At 42.1% G+C, this 23,277-nt stretch overlaps 1 protein-coding gene across 1 annotated transcript; it reads left to right on the top strand.

Moving 5' to 3' along the window:
* Positions 1-2,752: 2,752 nt before the first annotated feature.
* On the top strand, positions 2,753-14,923 carry LOC142256421 (uncharacterized). Its single transcript, XM_075328102.1, has 5 exons — positions 2,753-2,885; positions 4,398-4,511; positions 4,600-4,746; positions 5,405-5,554; positions 14,690-14,923. Exons 1-5 carry the CDS (start codon positions 2,768-2,770, stop codon positions 14,803-14,805), a joined length of 645 nt encoding a protein of 214 aa, XP_075184217.1. The 5' UTR covers positions 2,753-2,767; the 3' UTR covers positions 14,806-14,923.
* The last annotated feature ends 8,354 nt before the right edge of the window (positions 14,924-23,277 follow it).

The following is a 23,277-nucleotide window of genomic DNA, read 5'->3' as shown; positions in this document are numbered from 1 at the left end:
CTTCATCTTTATTGAACTAAAGAACACCCTCCCCCGTTGTCCTGGTTTGAGGGTCCCACAATGTCCAATCCGAATATAGTATCATCTGATCAGTTTGCCGGAAGGAAGGCAAAGCAATCAGATGTATCACGTTGAAGGACCTGAATCACATGACACATCAGCTGATTGTTTAAAAGCTGTTTACACAATCAGCTGATGCATCAGTAGAAAAAAAACTATACTGCTCTGTGCAGACTCCTGTCCAATCGCTGCAGGACCCGCCGGTACTCAGCTGATGTGGTCACCTGATGGCATCAGCTGATCGTTTAAACTGGCTGGGCTTTAAAAAGCCGGCCTCACCGCTGGACATATACGATTAGCTGATACTGTCAGGTGACCGCATCAGCTGATCACCGGCAGGTCCTGGAGCGATCGGACGTGTGCCGGGAGTCTGCATACAGGTGAATATGATATTTATTTTCTTCTTCTACTGATTACTTTTTGTTTCGCTTAGCAACGAATGTACAGGCAGAGAGAAGCTGCCGCACATACGCTACTAAGCGAAAATGTATGTCACACGGGAAGAGAAACACAAGACTTTTCCTCTCCCTAATAGAAAGACAACATTGCTCACAGTAGTGACCTGGGAGTCAGAAATGCTTATAGGGGCCTTCCCCATGCTGCTCCCATGTCATTTGAGCACTGTTGTTATACATTTGTGACAGTTTTGAGCTTTTTATAGACAGCCGGGGGTGCCGCCGGCAAAATGCTCGGGTATCCCATACGCTAACATTGGGCTCGCTGCTCGGGTCGAGCACCTGAGCATTTCAAAATGCTCGACCCGAGCATCGAGCACCCTAGCATTTTACTGCTCACTCATCTCTAATCTTTATTATATTTTCCTTGTACATTAACTTTATTCACTACTGCATTGTCACACACTACTGTAAACTGTAATTTCCTCTCACTAACGTCACCTCTAATTGTCACTGCATTTCCTGCTTATGCTTTTATTAAGTCTACCGTCAGACCAGGAAGAGATACTGTGGAGAAAATAGCGCAAATAGGGTCTTATGCAGTGATGTACAGTGGAAAAGTGCAACTGGATACACTCACCTGGTAGTGTTGTGAGCATCACAACACCTCTATCAGCATAGAGAAGGTAATGGCAGCAGCCCTGTGATATTTGGATTAAGGTTGAGGGAGAAATCAGGTTTTTTGCTATTACCAAGAAGCAATATTGATTAATTTTTCTCTTTATTCGTGTACAGGTAAGGTCAATGTGTTTCTGAGGTCGCAGCCTCCTTCATCAGGACAACGGAGTCTCTGTTGTCCTCATGGAGGAGGCTGTGAACTCAGAAACATGTTGACTTGACCTGTACAGGAATAAAGAGAATAATTAATCAACATCGCTTCTTGGTGATAGCGAGGCAAAAACCCGATTTCTCCCTCAACCTTTATTAAGGCTACGATTGTGCTCTGCATCACAGTGTGATGTAAAATCTCTAAAAAATCATGGGGCAGTGAAAGCAGCCATGCCCAAGGTCAATTGGCTTATACAATATTTTGCCATTTTTAAAATGACAGAGGTCATTTATGATTACACATTATTATTATTATGCTATTGCTTATATAATGCCATCATATTCTGCATTGCTTTAAAGACATCATCAATTCACCCATTGGGGCTCACAGTCTAGATTCCCAATCATTTTGTCTTTGAAGTGCGGAAAGGGGGCTTTACGTGCAACGACATCACTAACGAGATGTCGTGGGGGTCACGGAACTCATGACGCACATCCGGCCTCAGCGACGTCGTTGCGTGTGAAACGCACGAACGACCACTAATGATCAAAATTACTCACCTAATCATTGATCGTTGACACGTCATTCTAATCCCAAATATCGTTGCTGTTGCAGGATGCAGGTTGTTCGTCGTTCCTGCGGCAGCACACATCGCTATGTGGGACACCGCAGGAACGAGGAACAACATAGTACCTGCGGCCGCGGGCAATGAGGAAGGAAGGAAGGAGGTGGGCGGTATGTTACGGCCGCTCATCTCCGCCCCTCTGCTTCTATTAGGTGGCAACTTAGTGACATCGCTGTGATGCCGCACAAACCGCCCCATTAGAAAGGAGGCGGTTCGCTGGCCACAGTGACGTCGCTAGGCAGGTAAGTATGTGTGACGGGTACTAGCGATATTGTTCACCACGGGCAGCGATTTGCCCGTGATGCACAACCGATGGGGGTGGGTGCTTTCACCAGCAACATCGCTAGCGATGTCACTGCATGTAAAGCAACCTGAAGGAAGTTGGAGTGATTAAAGGAAATCCCTGCAAAAACAGGGAGAACATACAAACTCTTTGCAGATGTTGTCCTTCATGGGATTTGAACCCAAAACCCAGCACTGCAAAGCAATAGTAGTAACCATTGATCCTCCATGGTGCCAACAACAACATTTTAATTTGCCGATTTCAGTGAATTCGAAAGAAAATTGATCTACAGAGAGTTAATTTGCTCATCTCCTTTTGCAGAGGCATTCTCAGAAACAAAGAGATCCAACTCCTATCCAGATATAATATTAATAAATGCGACCAGAACAGTAAATAACCATTGTGTTCACTGTTAAAAATTTAATTTAATGCACCTGAAAGCCTGAAACTTTGCTAAGAGGAGAATGTCCTGCCAGGGAGACTTGGAAAGTGTGGTGTGCCAAAGAGTTATAGGACTGACCTCATCCATCCCGTGATGCAATTGATTTTTTTTTACCTTTCCAAAGAGAATATATATGATCCCTGTGTACAGACAACAGGACGAGCAGAAGAGAATCCAAGAAGACGCCCAATCATCCACAATGAAGAACCTGGTCACTTTGCTTTGCGTGATCGCTGCTCTTGTCGGCTCAGGTAAGACTGGGGTAGTCACTTTACAGCATATATACACAAGGTCCTGAAGAGTGTTGGAAAATGGTATTGACGCATTAATCTATGATATTTGACAATTCTTATGAGCAGACTACATTATTACTTATTGATCGGTGGATTCCAACTGTTGGGACCCAACCAATCTGTTGAATGGTGCACTTTTAGAAAGGAGTGGCATAGTGCATGCTCAACCACTGCTCCATTCATTCTATATGGGGCTGCTAAGGACTTCTCTACACTTTTTGCAGCAGCCCCATAGAGAAAGAATAAAACAATCATTGGATTTGTAATCTGCTACTTCATTTTGTGATTAAGAACAAAGTGCCTCATTGGAGATAAGAAACAATTCATTTCTGCCAATTGGTATGGGTGTTACTGGTCAGACCCCCAACGATCAGCAATCTGTCACTTTTTCCTTGGGTTGGAAATAATTTGTTCTCACCAGACAACAGGCACGAAATATTGAATGAAACAATTGCAAAAATGAGTTTTAGCCAAAATAAAAGCAAATTCTCCATTGAAGATTATAACTAAGCAGGACAAATTCACAAAGATCGGATGTTTAGTTAGAAAGGCTAAACAAGCAAAAAATTAGACACTTATTGTACTAGAAGATCTGTATGAGTCAAGAATTCAAGTTGTTGAGGAATCAAGGTAGTAATGTCGCTATTGACCAATATTCTGTTCTTGTTTGCTAAAAAAAGAACAATTCAAATGACAATCAATATGTTGTGATTCTGATTAGCAGTGCTCTGCTCTCCTGCAGAGCCTATACTGGGTCTCATATTTTCCTCCAAGGAACTTGTTGTTCCCGGTCTAGTCCTGTGTGGTATGGGAGAGGCCTATACTTTGGAGCGTCGTTCCGGGTGATTGCTTTGCTTTATCTGGAAGCTATTTCACCTGGAATGCCGCCAGTGATAGTTCCTGTTTAGCAGTGTTTATCGCTGGTTCCCGTAAGTGACTGATCCGATCTTGTCCCACTATCTAGTTCCTCGTTCCCCATCCCATCTCCTCCCCTATTCTGACTTGACTCCCTGCCTCCCTGACCAAGGGCTCCGCTCTCTCCTGTGTACCCGATGTGTCCTTTTGGCTACCGACCCTGCCTCAACAACTGACCCTGTTTCCGCTCTCTTCTTGGTACTTGATGTGACCTCCTGGTTATCAGACCCTCAGCTTGCATATTGACTTCGGCTTCTCTCTCTCCCTCTGTTACTGACATAATCTCCAGGCTACTGACACCTGGCTTGTTCGACTATCTGGCAGGTCTCCTCTACTTGGGTATCTAGCAAGTCCTAGTGGTTTAGCGTCTCATTACACCTGGGTGTTTGACATCACACAATATATTCATCATCTAACCTTTTTTTATTTATATATATATATATATATATATATATATATATATATATATATATGTATATATATATATTTATTTATTTTTTAAATATATATATATATATATATATATATATACTGAATTGTCTTTTTTCTTCCCAGTCTTCTCCTATAAATGTTATTCATGCCAGTCTGACAACTCCACAACATGTGCTGTGACTACGGTTAATTGCCTTTCAAGCAGATGTGTGACCGCCTGTCAATTGTTTGGAGTTGGTGAGAACAATTCAGTTTTTCCTTTTACAAATGTACAGTATTACCATCTCAGTTCTACTTCTGTTATATCTATCTACTTATTTTTTAGATAACGACAATATTTACTCAATATATAAAGGTTGTGCCAATGAAATTTTGTGTGGAACCAATGGCTCAGCAGTTGCAGAGAGTCTGAATTATCGAATGAACGTACAGTGCTGCAGTGGACACTTATGCAACCATCACCGATATAAACGTGAGTGTCACAATGGTAATAACTATACCTGACTGATGACCAAAACATCAGTCTTACATGCATTAAATATTTGGCAATGACAGATGAGTGAATCTCTGAGAATTCTTAGAATTCTAAATAGGTGAACTGGTTTGAATCGGTCAACAGAGTCAATTTCTTTACAACAAATTAGATCTAACCTGAATGAGCTTTAATATTAATTTAATATAATCTGATGTCTCTCTAGACCCAAAATAATAGACAGAGAAGAGAAAGAGGCTACAGAAATAACAGAAAAACATAAAACTTGCCATTTTTTGACCCACACTTGACTATAGATGAGCAAAATGTTTGATTTTCAATTTAATTAATTGAGAATTAAAAGTGAGTGTGAACTCTAAGGTCTGGCAGGATAGTATTTAACTTAGCAATGTGAAAGTGACCTCCAACATATATTACTTTGGGCAAATGAGTGGAAATTGTTTGTATTCAACAGCTTTTTAACAACACAATGAACTGTTTACTATTTTATGCTTTAAAATCTACAAAATGTTACAAAATGTATTTATCTTTGGGGGTAGATGCCCAAATGCCACTTTTTATATAGGAATGTCATCAATATATTGTCTTAGTTATTTTGAAATATTTTTTAAAACAATAATTTGGCTTATTTCCACAGTTCCTAAAATAAATTTAAAACGAAATGGTGTAAAATGTCCATCTGGCCTGCATCTTGGCACTTTGAAGGAATATAAGAGTGTTAAGAAGGTAGCCTGCACTGGATCCATGACCCAATGTTTGCATTATAGGGCAACATTGAAGTATCCAAGTAAGAAAATCTTTCTTTATGTAGTACAAATTAGTTTGCAGCCAAAAAACATTTTGAGGCAATGCACTTAAAAAAAAAATCTATACAATGTGAAATAGAGATAAACCAAAATTGCACATTTTATGTACACATCTCCTGTGCATATTTCATTTCTTGGAACAATTCACATCCTGATTCCTGATATCTTCTAGAACAAAGTAACATTACTGTACATTAGCACTGGGGTGCCCACGTGTAGGGATGGGCGGACCCATTGATGTTCGAGTTTGCCGGTTTCCTGCCAAATTTTAGTTAAAAGTTTGTTTCGGTATCCATAAGAATAGGGTAGAATCTTTCTCAACTGTGGTATTTTGGTGCCCCGGAGTAAAAATTGTCCCAATAGAAAAAAATCTTAGACTAGGGCAAACATATTGTTTCGGGACAAAGACTTGACCTGAACTTGTTCCAAGACCTCAAACCCCATCAAGTCAATGGTGAGCCAGACTTGACTCAAGTAATATGTATGATCGAAGTTAATGAGTGTGCAGATCACCATACATACTATATATATATATATATATATATATATATATATATATATATATATATATATACAGACCAAAAGTTTGGACACACATTCTCATTCAAAGAGTTTTCTTTATTTTCATGACTCTGAAAATAAATGAAAATTGTAGATTCACATTGAAGGCATCAAAACTATGGATTAGCACATGTGGAATTAAATACTTAACAAAAAAGTGTGAAACAACTGAAAATATGTCTTATATTCTAGGTTCTACAAAGTAGCCACCTTTTGCTGTGATTACTGCTTTGCGCACTCTTGGCATTCTCTTGATGAGCTTCAAGAGGTAGTCACCGGAAATGGTTTTCCAACAGTCTTGAAGGAGGTCCAAGAGATGTTTAGCACTTGTTGGCCCTTTTGCCTTCATTCTGCGGTCCAGCTCACCCTCAAACCATCTCGATTGGGTTCAGGTCTGGTGACTGTGGAGGCCAGGTCATCTGGCATAGCACCCTATCCCTCTCCTTCTTCCCTTCTTAGTCAAATAGCCCTTACACAGCCTGGAGGTGTTTGGGGTCATTATCCTGTTGAAAATGATGGTCCAACTAAATGCAAACCGTATGGAATAGCACGCCGCTGCAAGATGCTGTAATAGACATGCTGGTTCTGTATGCCTTCAATTTTGAATAAATCCCCAACAGTGTCCAAAGCAAAGCACCCCCACACCATCACACCTCCTCCTCCATGTTTCATGGTGGGAACCAGGCATGTAGAGTCCATCCGTTCACCTTCTCTGTGTTGCACAACGTGGTTGGATCCAAAGATCTCAAATTTGGACTCATCAGACCAAAGCACAGATTCCACTGGTATAATGTCCATTCCTTGTGTTCTTTAGCCCAAACAAGTCTCTTCTGCTTGTTGCCTGTCCTTGGAAGTGGTTTCCTAGCAGCTATTTTACCATGAAGGCTGCTGCACAAAGACTCCTCTTAACAGTTGTTCTAGAGATGTGTCTGCTGCTAGAACTCTGTGTAGCATTGACCTGGTCTCTAATCTGAGCTGCTGTTAACCTGTGTTTTCTGAGGCTGGTCACTCTAATAAACTTATCCTCCGCAGCAGAGGTGACTCTTGGTCTTCCTTTCCTGGGGCGGTCTTCATATGAGCCAGTTTCTTTCTAGCGTTTGATGGTTTTTGCCACTGCACTTGGGGACACTTTCAAAGTTTTCCAAATTTTTCGGACTGACTGACTTTAATTTCTTAAAGTAATGATGGCCACTCATTTTTCCTTACTTAGCTGCTTTTTTCTTGCCATAATACAAATTCTAACAGTCTATTCAGTAGGACTATCAGCTGTGTATCCACCAGACTTCTGCACAACACAAATGATGGTCCCAACCCCATCTATAAGGCAAGAAATCCCACTTATTAAACCTGACAGGGCACATCTGTGAAGTGAAAACCATTGCCGGTGACTACCTCTTGAAGCTCATCAAGAGAATGCCAAGAGTGTGCAAAGCAGTAATCAAAGCAAAAGATAGCTACTCTGAAGAACCTAGAATATAAGACATATTTTCAGTTGTTTCACACTTTTTTGTTAAGTATTTCATTCCACATGTGTTAATTCATAGTTTTGATGCCATCAATGTGAAACTACAATTTTCAGAGCTATTACAATATGAAAATAAAGAAAACTCTTTGAATGAGAAGGAGTGCCTAAACTTTTGGTCCGTACTATATATATATATATATATACACATATATCTATACAGTCATATGAAAAGGTTTGGGCACCCCTATTAATGGTAACCTTTTTTCTTTATAACAATTTGGGTTTTTGCTATTTCAGTTTCATATATCTAATAACTGATGGACTGAGTAATATTTCTGGAGTGAAATGAGGTTTATTGTACTAACAGAAAATGTGCAATCCGCATTTAAACAAAATTTGAACGGTGCATTCATTCTTGGATTTGAAAATTAAGCACAAAATTCTTGACTCTGACTTCAAACTATTGCTCTTTCTTAGAGATTCCATTCGGAGATTACTTAATAATAAAAATCCCCTCCCATCTTTATTAGATCCTTTATTCTGTATTCCTAGGGACAGCAGGACCTGGAGTAGTAAATTGATTTATCAATATATTATAGGAGATTATTACTTTGAAAAAACAAAATCTTTTCTCGCTTGGGAAAGGGACCTCTGTCAAACATTTCCAGACGAAGACTGGCAAGATGCTATAAAAACGACTCACTCTGCAAGCATATGTTCTTCTGCTCTGGAAATACATACCAAACTCATGACGCGATGGTACCTTTCCCCAACTAGGCTACATCAGATTAATAATAATATTTCACCATCTTGTTGGAGAAATTGTGGCGGTAATGGGGACCTTTTACATCTTTTCTGGGGATGCCCAATCTTAAAAACCTTATGGACTGGTATTTCAAACTTGATAAATCAAATTACCAAAACAAATATTGTGATCACCCCACAACTAGCTCTTTTATCTTTAGATGCCAAATTCATTGACCCCATTTTTAGATCCATTGTAATTCATATCCTTCTCACAACAAAGAGTAGTATAGCTGCCAACTGGAGGAATATTTATCCCCCCACCCTTAATCAAATTATTGAAAAGGTTGCCATACACAGAAACTATGAAAAGCACTATGCCACTTTCAATAATCAATATACTCGCTATTTCAATGTTTGGCATCCCTGGGACACTTATCCATCGGAAGTCACCTGATTTGCATACTTAAATAACTCACCTATGTCAAGTGTTACAATTCTCAAACATATGGTTCTGGTATTTAATTTGTCATGGTCATGTTACATAGGTACATGTTCTTGCATATACGTTTTGTATAAGGTTTATAGTTTTGCAAATTAATATCTTGTTCTCCTTTTCTCTCTACCTTTTTTTTTCCCATTTCCCTTAATCCTAATTTCCCTATTAAATTGCTACACCTTCCTCCCCTTCATTACTTCACCAATCCTTTCCCATACCTCCTCACCTGAAAGATATTTTATGCTAAATATTTACTAATGTCACCATTTAATCGCTGTTTCATCTCAACAATCTCTCTAATTTTCCCCCTTCCTTTTATTTTTTGTTAAAAACCTTAATAAATACATTTTAAAACAAAATTTGAATGGTGCAAAAGTATGGGCACCTCAACATAAAAGTGACATTAATATTTTGTAGATCCTCCTTTTGCAAAAATCACAGCCTCTAGTCACTTCCTGTAGCATTTAATGAGTTCCTGGATCCTGGATGAAGGTAGATTTGACCATTCCTGTTTACAAAACAATTCCAGGTCAGGTAAGTTTGATGGTGGCCGAGCATGGACAGCCGCTTCACATCATCCCACAGATTTTCAATGATATTCAGGTCTGGGGACTGCAGGTCTGGGGACTGGGATGGCCATTCCAGAACATTGTAATTGTTCCTCTGCATGAATGCCTGAGTAGATTTGGAGCAGTGTTTTGGATCATTGTCTTGCTGAAATATCCATCCCCTGCGTAACTTCAACTTCGTCACTGATTCTTGCACATTATTGTCAAGAATCTGCTGATACTGAGTTGAATCCATGCGACCCTCAACTTTAACAAGATTCCCGGTGCCAGCATTGGCCACACAGCCCCAAAGCATGATGGAACCTCCACCAAATTTTACTGTGGATAGCAAGTGCTTTTCTTGGAATGCTGTGTTTTTTGCCTCCATACAGAACGCCTTTTTGTATGACCAAACAACTCAATCTTTGTTTCATTAGTCCACAGGACCTTCGTCCAAAATGTAACTGGCTTGTCCAAATGTGCTTTTGCATACCTCAGGTGACTCTGTTTGTGGCGTGCTTGCAGAAACGGCTTCTTTCCCATCACTCTCCCATACAGCTTCTCCTTGTGCAACGTGCGCTGTATTGTTGACCGATGCACAGTGACACCATCTGCAGCAAGATGATGCTGCAGGTCTGGATTTCTGATATTTTTCTTGGCCTGCCACTTCTGGGCTTAACAAGAACTGTACCTGTGTTCTTCCATTTCCTTACTATGTTCCTCACAGTGGAAACTGACAGTTTAAATCTCTGAGACAACTTTTTGTATCCTTCCCCTGAACAACTATGTTGAATAATCTTTGTTTACAGATCATTTGAGAGTTGTTTTGAGGAGCCCATGATGCCACTGTTCATAGGAGATTCAAATAGGAGAACTACTTGCAAGTGGCCAACTTAAATACCTTTTCTCATGATTGGATACACCTGCCCATGAAGTTCAAAGCTCAATGAGGTTACAAAATCAATTTAGTGCTTTAGTAAGTCAGTAAAAAGTAGTTAGGAGTGTTCAAATCAAGAAATTGATAAGGGTGCACATACTTATGCACCGGTCAAATTTTATTTAAATGCGGATTGCACATTTTCTGTTAGCACAATAAACTTCATTTCAATCCAGAAATATTACTCAGTTCATCAGTTATTAGATATACAGTGCCTACAAGTAATATTCAACCCCCTGCAGATTTAGCAGGTTTACACATTCGGAATTAACTTGGCATTGTGACATTTGGACTGTAGATCAGCCTGGAAGTGTGAAATGCACTGCAGCAAAAAAGAATGTTATTTCTTTTTTTTTTTTTTTTTTAAATTGTGAAAAGTTGATTCAGAGGGTCATTTAGTATTCAACCCCTCAAACCACCAGAATTCTGTTTGGTCCCCCTAAAGTATTAAGAAGTATTTCAGGCACAAAGAACAATGAGCTTCACATGTTTGGATTAATTATCTCTTTTTCCAGCCTTTTCTGACTAATTAAGACCCTCCCGAAACTTGTGAACAGCACTCATACTTGGTCAACATGGGAAAGACAAAGGAGCATTCCAAGGCCATCAGAGAGACAAGATCGTGGAGGGTCACAAGGCTGGCAAGGGATACAAAACCCTTTCCAAGGAGTTGGGCCTACCTGTCTCCACTGTTGGGAGCATCATCCGGAAGTGGAAGGCTTATGGAACTACTGTTAGCCTTCCACGGCCTGGACAGCCTTTAAAAGATTCCTCCTGTGCCGAGGCCAGGCTTGTCCGAAGAGTCAAGGCTAACCCAAGGACAACAAGGAAGGAGCTCCGGGAAGATCTCATGGCAGTGGGGACATTGGTTTCAGTCAATACCATAAGTAACGTACTCCACCGCAATGGTCTCCGTTCCAGACGAGCCCGTAAGGTACCTTTAGTTTCAAAGCGTCATGTCAAGGCTTGTCTACAGTTTGCTCATGATCACTTGGAGGACTCTGAGACAGACTGGTTCAAGGTTCTCTGGTCTGATGAGACCAAGATCGAGATCTTTGGTGCCAACCACACATGTGACGTTTGGAGACTGGATGGCACTGCATACGACCCCAAGAATACCATCCCTACAGTCAAGCATGGTGGTGGCAGCATCATGCTGTGGGGCTGTTTCTCAGCCAAGAGGCCTGGCTATCTGGTCCGCTTCCATGGGAAGATGGATAGCACGGCCAACCTGGAGATTTTGGCCAAGAACCTCCGCTTCTCCATCAAGGATCTTAAGATGGGTCGTCATTTCTTCTTCCAACAAGACAACAACCCAAAGCACACAGCCAAGAAAACCAAGGCCTGGTTCAAGAGGGAAAAACTCAAGGTGTTGCAGTGGCCTAGTCAGTCTCCTGACCTTAACCCAATTGAAAACTTGTGGAAGGAGCTCAAGATTAAAGTGCACATGAGACACCCAAAGAACCTAGATAACTTGGAGAAGATCTGCATGGAGGAGTGGGCCAAGATAACTCCAGAGACCTGTGCCGGCCTGATCAGGTCTTATAAAAGACGATTATTAGCTGTAATTGCAAACAAGGGTTATTCCACAAAATATTAAACCTAGGGGTTGAATAATAATTGACCCACACTTTTATGTTGAAAATTTATTAAAATTTAACTGAGCAACATAACTTGTTGGTTTGTAAGATTTATGCATCTGTTAATAAATCCTGCTCTTGTTTGACGTTTGCAGGCTCTAACTTATTTGCATCTTATCAAACCTGCTAAATCTGCAGGGGGTTGAATACTACTTGTAGGCACTGTATCAAACTGAAATAGCTCTTGCAAAAACCCAAATTGTTATAAAAAAAAGGTTAACATTAATACGGGTGCCCAAACTTTTTCATATGACTGTATATATATATATATATATATATATATACAGTCAGGGCCAGAAATATTTGGACAGTGACACAAGTGTTGTTATTTTAGCTGTTTACAAAAACATGTTCAGAAATACAATTCTATATATAATATGGGCTGAAAGTGCACACTCCCAGCTGCAATATGAGAGTTTTCACATCCAAATCGGAGAAAGGGTTTAGGAATCATAGCTCTGTAATGCATAGCCTCCTCTTTTTCAAGGGACCAAAAGTAATTGGACAAGGGACTCTAAGGGCTGCAATTAACTTTGAAGGTGTCTCCCTCGTTAACCTGTAATCAATGAAGTAGTTAAAAGGTCTGGGGTTGATTACAGGTGTGTGGTTTTGCATTTGGAAGCTGTTGCTGTGACCAGACAACATGCGGTCTAAGAAACTCTCAATTGAGGTGAAGCAGAACATCCTGAGGCTGAAAAAAAAGAAAAAATCCATCAGAGAGATAGCAGACATGCTTGGAGTAGCAAAATCAACAGTCGGGTACATTCTGAGAAAAAAGGAATTGACTGGTGAGCTTGGGAACTCAAAAAGGCCTGGGCGTCCACGGATGACAACAGTGGTGGATGATCGCCGCATACTTTCTTTGGTGAAGAAGAACCCATTCACAACATCAACTGAAGTCCAGAACACTCTCAGTGAAGTAGGTGTATCTGTCTCTAAGTCAACAGTAAAGAGAAGACTCCATGAAAGTAAATACAAAGGGTTCACATCTAGATGCAAACCATTCATCAATTCCAAAAATAGACAGGCCAGAGTTAAATTTGCTGAAAAACACCTCATGAAGCCAGCTCAGTTCTGGAAAAGTATTCTATGGACAGATGAGACAAAGATCAACCTGTACCAGAATGATGGGAAGAAAAAAGTGTGGAGAAGAAAGGGAACGGCACATGATCCAAGGCACACCACATCCTCTGTAAAACATGGTGGAGGCAACGTGATGGCATGGGCATGCATGGCTTTCAATGGCACTGGGTCACTTGTGTTTATTGATGACATAACAGCAGACAAGAGTAGCCGGATGAATTCTGAAGTGTACAGGGATATACTTTCAGCCCAGATTCAGCCAAATGCCGCAAAGTTGATCGGACGGCGCTTCATAGTACAAATGGACAATGACCCCAAGCATACAGCCAAAGCTACCCAGGAGTTCATGAGTGCAAAAAAGTGGAACATTCTGCAATGGCCAAGTCAATCACCAGCTCTTAACCCAATTGAGCATGCATTTCACTTGCTCAAATCCAGACTTAAGACGGAAATACCCACAAACAAGCAAGACCTGAAGGCTGCGGCTGTAAAGGCCTGGAAAAGCATTAAGAAGGAGGAAACCCAACGTTTGGTGATGTCCATGGGTTCCAGACTTAAGGCAGTGATTGCCTCCAAAGGATTCAAAATATTGAAAATAAAAATATTTTGTTTGGTTTATTTGTCCAATTACTTTTGACCTCCTAAAATGTGGAGTGTTTGTAAAGAAATGTGACAATTCCTACAATTTCTATCAGATATTTTTGTTCAAACCTTCAAATTAAATGTTACAATCTGCACTTGAATTCTGTTGTAGAGGTTTCATTTCAAATCCAATGTGGTGGCATGCAGAGCCCAACTCGCGAAAATTGTGTCACTGTCCAAATATTTCTGGACCTAACTGTATATATATATATATATATAAATACATTTTTTTATTTTATTTCTTTATATATATATATATATATTTATATATATGTATATATACAATACTGTAGTATTGCAGAATATAAAAAGAGGATTAAATGATTCAAGATTCAAGTTGTGAAAAAGGTCTAAAAAGTTTAAAGAAAAAGAACACAGCAAAAGTGAAGAAATATATGAATTCAAATCCTCCATTTAAAGGGAATCGGTCAGCAGGTTTTTTGCTATCTAGTCTGAGAGCAACATAACAAAGGAGAATATAACCTGTCTGTTGTAGTTTCAGTACAATCAGTGTTTTATCAGCAGGAGATTATCATTGTACAATTAGGTCCCACATGAAACCCAGAGAAGGCTTATCTGTGTAATCCCACCCCACTAGAGAGTGGCAGCTTGCTGATAATACCAGTATCTAAAGAAGCTGCCAATCAAAGGTGTGGACGGAGTTGTTAACAGCACAGAATTTTGGTAACTGCTAAAACTACAACATAAAAAAACAGGGATTGTATCAAAACTATATCAAGCAGTCACGTAAAAGATGTATCATTTGAATCATATTCTCTGCACTTACATCATTCTGCTCTCAGATTACATAGTAAAAACCTTTTGACAGATTTCATTTAAAAATAAACAAATAAAAATAAACATGCGGAGTAAAACATGGAAGGAAGTGGGAAAAAAAATAAAAGCATAAATTTGGAAGTCATCAGGTTGGCAAGAGGTTAAAGGAATGTAGTGTTTGCATTTTCTTGCCTGACGATGTCTATTTTTGTACCTACAGCTGGGCAAGTGCAGAACTTTTCTGTCCAAGGGTGTACCGATCGTAATACCTGCAAGTACTACTTTAAAAGGCACATTGGCTTTGAAGTATTGAAGCAAGACTATCTGACGTGTTAGATGTTTAGGTATAATCCATGCATCTTCAATAAATACATGAATACATTATCCTTCTTCAACACTAATCATTTTCATGTAATCCTGTCTTAATTGCAAATAAAATATATAATAACTTCCATTTTGGCATAAAAATTTTTTTTTAGCTTTTCAGTTGGGATCTGGGTCTTATTTTTGAGTATCAATGTTGTTGTCTTACTGGGGGTTGTTACATTTTGGTAGCCATAAATTACAGCTCTTTGGTCTAGCTGAAAACATATAAACACACAGAAACGCTGCACTAGGAGAAGCTGAAGTTACAAGCAATGTAACTTCAGAGTGCAGTTAGCAGGTAAACCACCAGAGGGCAATAGAGTATTCAGAATGCTGGGTCAGCAACAGGAGGTCTCATCAATAGCACCAAGATCGACAAATCGTGGTCAGGTGATAGCCGAGAGTCAGAAGAAGTCGAGAAGTCACAGATACAGCCGAAAGCAGAGATGGAAGTCTGGGTCAGGAGCATGGCTACAGGTCAGATGCTGGGAAGTTCAAATACAAGCAAGGGAGGAGGACAAACAGATCAGAACTGGGATAAGACAGACAGAGACAGATATACAGTAGACAGGAGTGGGTAGTCAGGGACAGGGACAGATGGATGAATGGAGGAGGGTACGGGGCAGAATCAGGTAGCAGGGCAGATCGTGAAACTCAAAAGAGCCAGTAATACACCCTGCAGAGCATAAACTATCACCGTGACTGAACCGGAGGTGTAGCACCAGGATATAGTGTCTCGGATACCAGAGTGAGGAAGGGAGGAGTTAACCCTTGATACGACCAGGCCGGAGCTGGGTGAAATAATCATACCACAGCGGTAGATACTGGCTCGGATCATGACACAGACTAGTCAAAATACTGAAAAGAAAACAAAGCCATTTCTAAAATTATATGATTTAAAGAGGTTGTCCACTACGCTTATATTGATAACCTATCCTTAGGATAGGTCATGAATGTCTGACCGACACTCAGCACCTCCGCCGATCAACTCTTCTCAGTGCTAGCGGTGGCAGCAAGTGGCCGGAAATACTCAACTGATAGTGGCTGGGTATTGCACATCCACCTCCTATTCAAATAAATAGGAACCAAGTGTGCAGTACCCGGCCAGAACTGCTATCAGAAGTCGGGGTTTCTCCGAAACTGGGTATTTCCTGCCACCAGCTGCCACCACCTGCCCCAGGAACAGCTGATCGGTGGAGCTGCTGGGGGTCAGACCGGCCAATCTGGCATTGATGACCTAGACTAAAGGCCCCATTACACGGTACAATATATCGTGCGATATGTCATCGGTGTCACGGATTCCGTGACGCACATCCGGCATCGTTCGAGATATCGTAGCGTGTGACAGCTACGAGCGACTGTTAACGAGCAAAAATACTCACCTTATCGTTGCTTGTTGACATATCGTTCATTTTCATAATATCGGTCACATTCCTGGATGCAGGTTGTTCGTCAATCTTGAGGCAGCCCACATCACTCCGTGTGACACCCTAGGAACGACGCTATGTGGAGAGAAGGTATGCACACCAGTGACTATATAAGGGGAATATATGAAAAGCAGAAACTGCTGTGTGAATACTGACATGCAAAATCCAATAGCTATATGTAAGAGTGAAAATATGAAAATGGATTCTGCATTACTGCCATGAATATATGAATCAAGAGAAATTTAGCTATTGAATTGATCAATGCAATAGAGCCCCAACGCTACGCCAAAGTATTTCTCTACGTTGGGGTCCCTAGCTTGTGTGTGTCCTCTCATGCAGTTAAAAAACCTACCGTGTATGGGAAGCTGAGACCCAGGCTATATATGCGTATAATGTGGACTGACAATAGGTGTGGTGGGGCCGGGTTGACAAACGAAAAACTACAAATCAATTAAGAAAAAAACGTCTGAAACACCAATTCTGAGTCTGAACTGGGTGCAAAAACCTAAGAAAATCTACACTATATGGAGAGAAGGGATGCACACCAGTGACTGTGTAAGGGGAATATATGAAAAGCAGAAACTGCAATGTGAATACTGACATGAAAAATCCAATAGCTATATGTAAGATGAACACAGCTTACCTGCGTCCCGCCGGCAACGAGGAAGAAAGGAGGTGGGTGGGATGTTACGTCCCGCTCATCTCCGCCCCTCCGCTTCTATTGGGCGGCCGCTGTGTGACGTTGCTGTGACGCCAAACATCCCTCCCCCTTCAGGAAGAGGATGTTCGCTGCCCACAGCGAGGTTGTTCGGGAGGTAAGTACGCGTGACGGGGGGTTACCGACTTTGTGCATCACGGGCAACGATTTGCACGTGATGCACAAACGACGGGGGCGGGTATGATCGCTCATGCGATCGCACGATATATCGTCCTGTGTAACGCCACCTTAAGGATGGGCCACTGTGTTAAAGTAGTGGACAACCTCTTTAAATTAACATGTAATTATCTGACCACTTTAATGACTATTCACTGCTGGAGATGAGTAAATCTTTCGAAATTCCAACTTGCTATCTTTCTTGATTGTTTTCAAAATACTGCAAAACGTCAAAGTTCCAGGATAAAATGTGTGTAATACTCTGAAGTTTCCTGGGATCTTAATAAACTGTTTTCAGGCTCTTTAACACAACACAGCTTTATCCATGTCCAAGTGACCACAACATGTATGGTCTTGGATAGCAAGCAATAGTAACCAACAGCCTGTTAAACTACTACTACTGACCTAATAGTATTGGTATGTTTTAAAAAAATAAAAATAATTTAAAAATGATCCTTTTTGGTTGCAGATTCCTGCTATTCCATTGCTTATACATAGATGATGTACAGGGTAGGCCATAAGTATGGATACCCCCTGTTTGTGGCATATTAGTACATGGGAAAGGCAAAACATTTGAGGCTGGGTGACGTCCATGGAGGCCATCTGCAATGCCGCCATTTTTAATTCAATTTAACTCTTTTTTATCAAGGTGTATCTATTCTTATGGCCCACCCAGGATGTGTCTATACTTATGGCCCACGCTGTACACAGAAGAAGCCATTGCTTTTTGATGGGTAAACAGTTGTGGAAACAACAGGCGCAAATAGGGTCTTACCAGGTGGCGTGAATGCAGGAGAAACACTCACCTTATCAGGTTGTGCAAGTCACAACCCCTCAACAGGTATGATAGTAACGTGGTCGGCGTAGCGTTGAACTGGTTTGCAGAGTAGAAAGAAGTAGAATGCACCCGGTGCATTTATTCCCTATATTTGTTCTGATGAAGGGGACGGAAATGTCCCTGAAACGTGTAGACCTATGTGAATAAAGGGATTCTTCCAAATTCTCGGTGAATCTGTGATTTTGGTATTCAAACCCGTTCTTCTTTCTACTTTGCAAACCATTGCTTTTTGATGAGCAGTTGCCCAAAAATTATATATTTTGAGGAATACCAACCTTTTTGTTGTTTGCTAAACTATGGGCTAAGTTAATCAAGACTCTAAAAGGGGCTTTACATGCTGCGACATCGCTAGTGATAGCACCTGCCCCGTTGTTTGTGCGTTACGGGCAAATTGCTGCCCGTGGCAGACAAAATCGCTAGTACCCGTCACACATACTTACCTTCTTAGCGACGACGCTGTGGCCAGTGAACAGCCTCTTTTCTAAGGGGGCGCTTCGTGTGGCGTCACAGCGACATCACACGGCAGCCGTCCAATAGATGCGGAGGGGCGGAGAGCAGCCGCATGAAAATAACGAACACCTCGTTGCCAGAGGACGCAGGTACAGTGTTGTTCGTCATTCCTGGGGTGTCACACGTAGCAATGTGTGCTGCCTCATGAACGACGAACAACCTGCGTCCAAAATCAGCAACGATATTTGGGAAATGGACGACGTGTCAACAATCAACGATTTGGTGAGTATTTTGCATCGTTAGCGGTCGCTCGTACATGTCACACGCAACAACGTCGCTAACGTGGCCGGATGTGCGTCACGAATTCCGTGACCCCAACGACATTTTGTTAGCGATGTCATTGCATGTAAAGCGTCCTTAACTGTTCATACATGGGGCATGTTGGAAGCAGATACGACTGAGTCGTGAATGGTCCATGCCTCTTCATAAATCTAGAGCATCTGATAAGTGGCCTGTGCCTTTGTGCTCCACACTACATCTCTCATTCCAGTCAGAAACTGGAGGGAGATTTCTGGTGTAGAGATTGCCACAGATCATTATGAAAGAGTCGATTTGTGGCATCATCCTCCTGACACACCTCTGTCCCACCACAGCTCCAGCTATTTCAGTGGAACTGGGAAAAACTGGTATTAACGCGCACAATTTAGGTGCAACTCCGCACTTATGTTTTAAAGCTTTGATAAATCTGTCCCTATTACATTTTAGCAAGCCTTCGAAGCTTTTGTAGGACCAGTACTGGGAGCTCAAGCACCTGCAGAATCATGTAGCTGATGATGATGTGGTTGTCTAATGGCAGTGGCAGGAGCAGCAACCACACATTATAAAATATAAAGGAGAGGAAAGGTGATGTCTAGAGTTGAGCGCGGTTCGCGGTTCTAGGTTGTACAGTTCGCGGCTCAAGTGATTTTGGGGGCTGTTCTAGATCGAACTAGAACGCGAGCTTTTTGCTAAAAGCTCGATAGTTCTAGATACGTTCGAGAATGGTTCTAGCAGCAAAAAGACCAGCTAATTAGTAGATGGCTTTCCGCTGTAATAGTGTAAGTCACTCTGTGACTCACACTATTATGACATTTCAGTGTATAGTGTGCGGGAACAGCGCATTCAGATCACTGCTGTATGGATAATGGCGATCGCCATTTTTTTTTTTTTCTTGTCTTCCTTCCCTAAGCGCGCGCGTGTAGTACAGAGGGCCAGCATGTCAGCCAATCCCAGACACACACACAGCTAAGTGGACTTTTAGCCAGAGAAGCAACGGCATGTGTGATAGGATGTCCATGTCACATGTCCATGCATTATAAAACCGGACATTTTCCTCCAGCACACCATTATCTGCCTTCTGCGTCCTTGGTGTCAGACATCACTGGCACAGCTCCTATCACCGATACTGCTGTATATGCTCCATACACAGCGCTGGACAGCATAGGGATAGCACTTTCTATCAGTCCTTTTAAGGGCTCGTACCGGCAGGGTCAGAGCCATAGGTGACAGGTCCGTGAAAACAGAGTTTAACAGCTACACAAGATGACAGCGTCTGTGTAGCAAAGGTCAGGGATTTCCTCGCTGCATTTCCCCATTAGGAGGGAATAGAAAGGCAGGCTTCCATTCCTCTACCCAGAGACCCATAACCCGGCCACTGTACCCTCCTGTCCTCTGCACACTCCAACTCATTGTTACTAAGCCATTATACTAGCAAACACTGAGTGAACTTAGTGACATCCTAAACGTGGCTGTTGGACTGCTGTATTGCCCCAGTAGTGCAAAGATATTTGCAGCACGTCTGCCTGCATTGCACACTCCAACTCATTGTTACTAAGCCATTATACTAGCATACACTGAGTGAACTTAGTGGCATCCTAAACGTGGTTATTGGACTTCTGTATAGTCCCACTAGTGCAAAGATATTTGCAGCACGTCTGCCTGCATTGCCCACTCCAACTCATTATAACTAAGCCATTATACTAGCAAACACTGAGTGAACTTAGTGGCATCCTAAACGTGGCTGCTGGACTTCTGTATTGCCCCAGTAGTGCAAAGATATTTGCAGCACGTCTGCCTGCATTGCACACTTCAACTCATTGTTACTAAGCCATTATACTAGCAAACACTGAGTGAACTTAGTGGCATCCTAAACGTGGCTGTTGGACTGCTGTATTGCCCCAGTAGTGCAAAGATATTTGCAGCACCTCTGCCTGCATTGCACACTCAAACTCATTGTTACTAAGCCATTATACTAGCAAACACTGAGTGAACTTAGTGGCATAATAAACGTGGCTGCTGGACTTCTGTATTGCCCCAGTAGTGCAAAGATATTTGCAGCACGTCTGCCTGCATTGCACACTCCAACTCATTGTTACTAAGCCATTATACTAGCAAACACTGAGTGAACTTAGTGGCATCCTAAACGTGGCTATTGGACTTCTGTATAGTCCCACTAGTGCAAAGATATTTGCAGCACGTCTGCCTGCATTGCACACTCCAACTCATTGTTACTAAGCCATTATACTAGCAAACACTGAGTGAACTTAGTGGCATCCTAAACGTGGCTATTGGACTTCTGTATAGTCCCACTAGTGCAAAGATATTTGCAGCACCTCTGCCTGCATTGCACACTCCAACTCATTGTTACTAAGCCATTATACTAGCAAACACTGAGTGAACTTAGTGGCATCCTAAACGTGGCTATTGGACTTCTGTATAGTCCCACTAGTGCAAAGATATTTGCAGCACGTCTGTTTGCATTGCACACTCAAACTCATTGTTACTAAGCCATTATACTAGCAATTTTTGCTGCCAGTTTAAGGACCGTAGTTGCATTGTCAGGGATAATTATTGTTGTTTATTCTGCTGTTAATAAAGCTAGACCACCGCTGCAATCTACACCACCTCTCAATTTTTACTACCACATTTTCAGTGCACAATCTTGTCGCAATCAACATGAGTGGCAAAATGACAGATGCTGGTGGAAAGGGGAAGAGGCGTGTTGGAAAAGGAAAAAAAGGGTTTGTCCGTGGGGAAGGTGGCAAAGCTCCATTAACATCTGCTGAAGGTAGACCATCTACCAGCAAAAGTAAGATGTCTACTACTTACCGTGGACAATCCGATGTGCTCCCTTTTTTACGGACACGAACAACAGGAACAAAGGTAGATGATGGCCAAAAAAGGAAAATGCTTGAATGGATCTCAAGTGGTCCAACAAGTGCCCTCTCAGCCACCTCAACTACCGCATCCAAAAAACACCAGTCCTATGAGTTGTCATCCCAATCAAACTTGCTTTCTCCTAGCTCTGAAGTCTCCATCAGTCCTGCACAGTATGGTGGAAGTGAGATGGCTGAGTCTGCAGAGCTGTTCAGTCACACTATACCCTGGGAATCAGAGGTCTGCTCCCAAGCTACAGTGAGTACAGACCAGGAAATGGTCTGCAGTGATGCCCAGAACCTTTGTGACTCTGATTCAGGCCGTGAGGACCAAGTTTCTGAGCATAATGTTGACCCTTTGTCACAAACTGTAACACCTGTGGTTATAGACAATGAGGAACATACTGATGACGATGAGACGCAGATACCAGATTGGGATGACAACTTAAATATTCGGTCAGGGCAAGAAGAGGCTCAGTCTGAGGGTGAGGGGAGTGCAAACACAACAATTGATGAGGAAGTTCTAGATTCCACCTACTGTCAACCCACAGTCAGGCACTCGAGGAGGTCAACAGAGGCGGTGGAGGAGGATGCAACCGACGACGAAGTTACCTTGCGCCTTCCTGGACAGAGTCGGAGCACTGGTAGCACGTCTACAACTGCATCATCAGCCACCACTCTGCCTCTGAGCACTAGTCGGGGGGGCTCAGCAGGTCGCATGCCCTCTAAGCCTTGCCTAGCCTGGTCCTTTTTTGACATAGAAAAAGATTGCCCAAATTATGTGATGTGTAAAATTTGTCGTGATTCTGTTAGTAAAGGTCAAAACCTCAGCAGTTTGACAACTTCTTCCATGAATCGTCACATGAATAAATATCATAGGTCCCAGTGGGAAGCTCACCGTGCTGCAATGCGGCCTAGCGTAGCGAACCATCCACGGCCTGCCCCTTCCAGTGCATCCGCGCGCTCTCTATCTTCTAGGACTGTGGGGACAGCTGTCACACCTGGTTTTCCACGCACAACTTCCACCACTGTAACCGCAACAGGCAGTTTGCTTGGTAGGTCATCAGTTGGTTTGGAAGGGGAAACAAGTGCGTGTCTACAGCTCTCTCAGACATCGATCGCACCAACGTTGGATGAAGGCAACATCATGTCTCCAACTGCACTTTCCTCACAAACCTGCATTTTTCCAGGGACACCCTACTCAACACCATCTACACACAGCAGCCAGATCTCTGTCCCTCAGATGTGGACAAATAAAAGGCCATTTCCTGCGACCCATGACAAAGCTAAGAGGTTGACTTTATCCCTCTGTAAGCTCTTGGCTACCGAAATGCTGCCTTTCCGCCTGGTGGACACACAGGATTTTAGAGACCTTATGTCTGTCGCTGTGCCCCAGTACCAGATGCCCAGTCGCCACTACTTCTCTAAGAAAGGTGTGCCCGCGCTACACCAGCATGTCGCACACAACATCACCGCTTCCTTGAGAAACTCTGTGTGTGAACGGGTGCATTTTACCACCGATACTTGGACCAGTAAGCTTGGACAGGGACGTTACATGTCGCTGACTGGGCACTGGGTAACTATGGTGATAGATGGTGAAGGGTCTGCTGCACAAGTCTTGCCGTCCCCACGACTTGTGTGTCAATCCTCTGTCTGTTC

The sequence above is a fragment of the Anomaloglossus baeobatrachus genome, chromosome 11 (assembly GCF_048569485.1).
Source record: "Anomaloglossus baeobatrachus isolate aAnoBae1 chromosome 11, aAnoBae1.hap1, whole genome shotgun sequence".
Lineage (NCBI taxonomy): Eukaryota > Metazoa > Chordata > Amphibia > Anura > Aromobatidae > Anomaloglossus > Anomaloglossus baeobatrachus.
The sequence above is the reverse complement of the archived record's forward strand: the minus strand, read 5'-3'. Positions and strand labels throughout refer to the sequence as shown.

What these genes read in the sequence shown, in the direction of transcription:
- LOC142256421 (XM_075328102.1), top strand. Translation starts at nt 2,768, where the DNA reads ATGATCCCTGTGTACAGACAACAGGACGAGCAGAAGAGAATCCAAGAA. An exon ending in CTGTCAATTGTTTGGAGTTG is followed by an intron (nt 4,512 to 4,599) that starts GTGAGAACAATT and finishes CTTATTTTTTAG; the next exon opens with ATAACGACAATATTTACTCA. An exon ending in CAACCATCACCGATATAAAC is followed by an intron (nt 4,747 to 5,404) that starts GTGAGTGTCACA and finishes TTATTTCCACAG; the next exon opens with TTCCTAAAATAAATTTAAAA.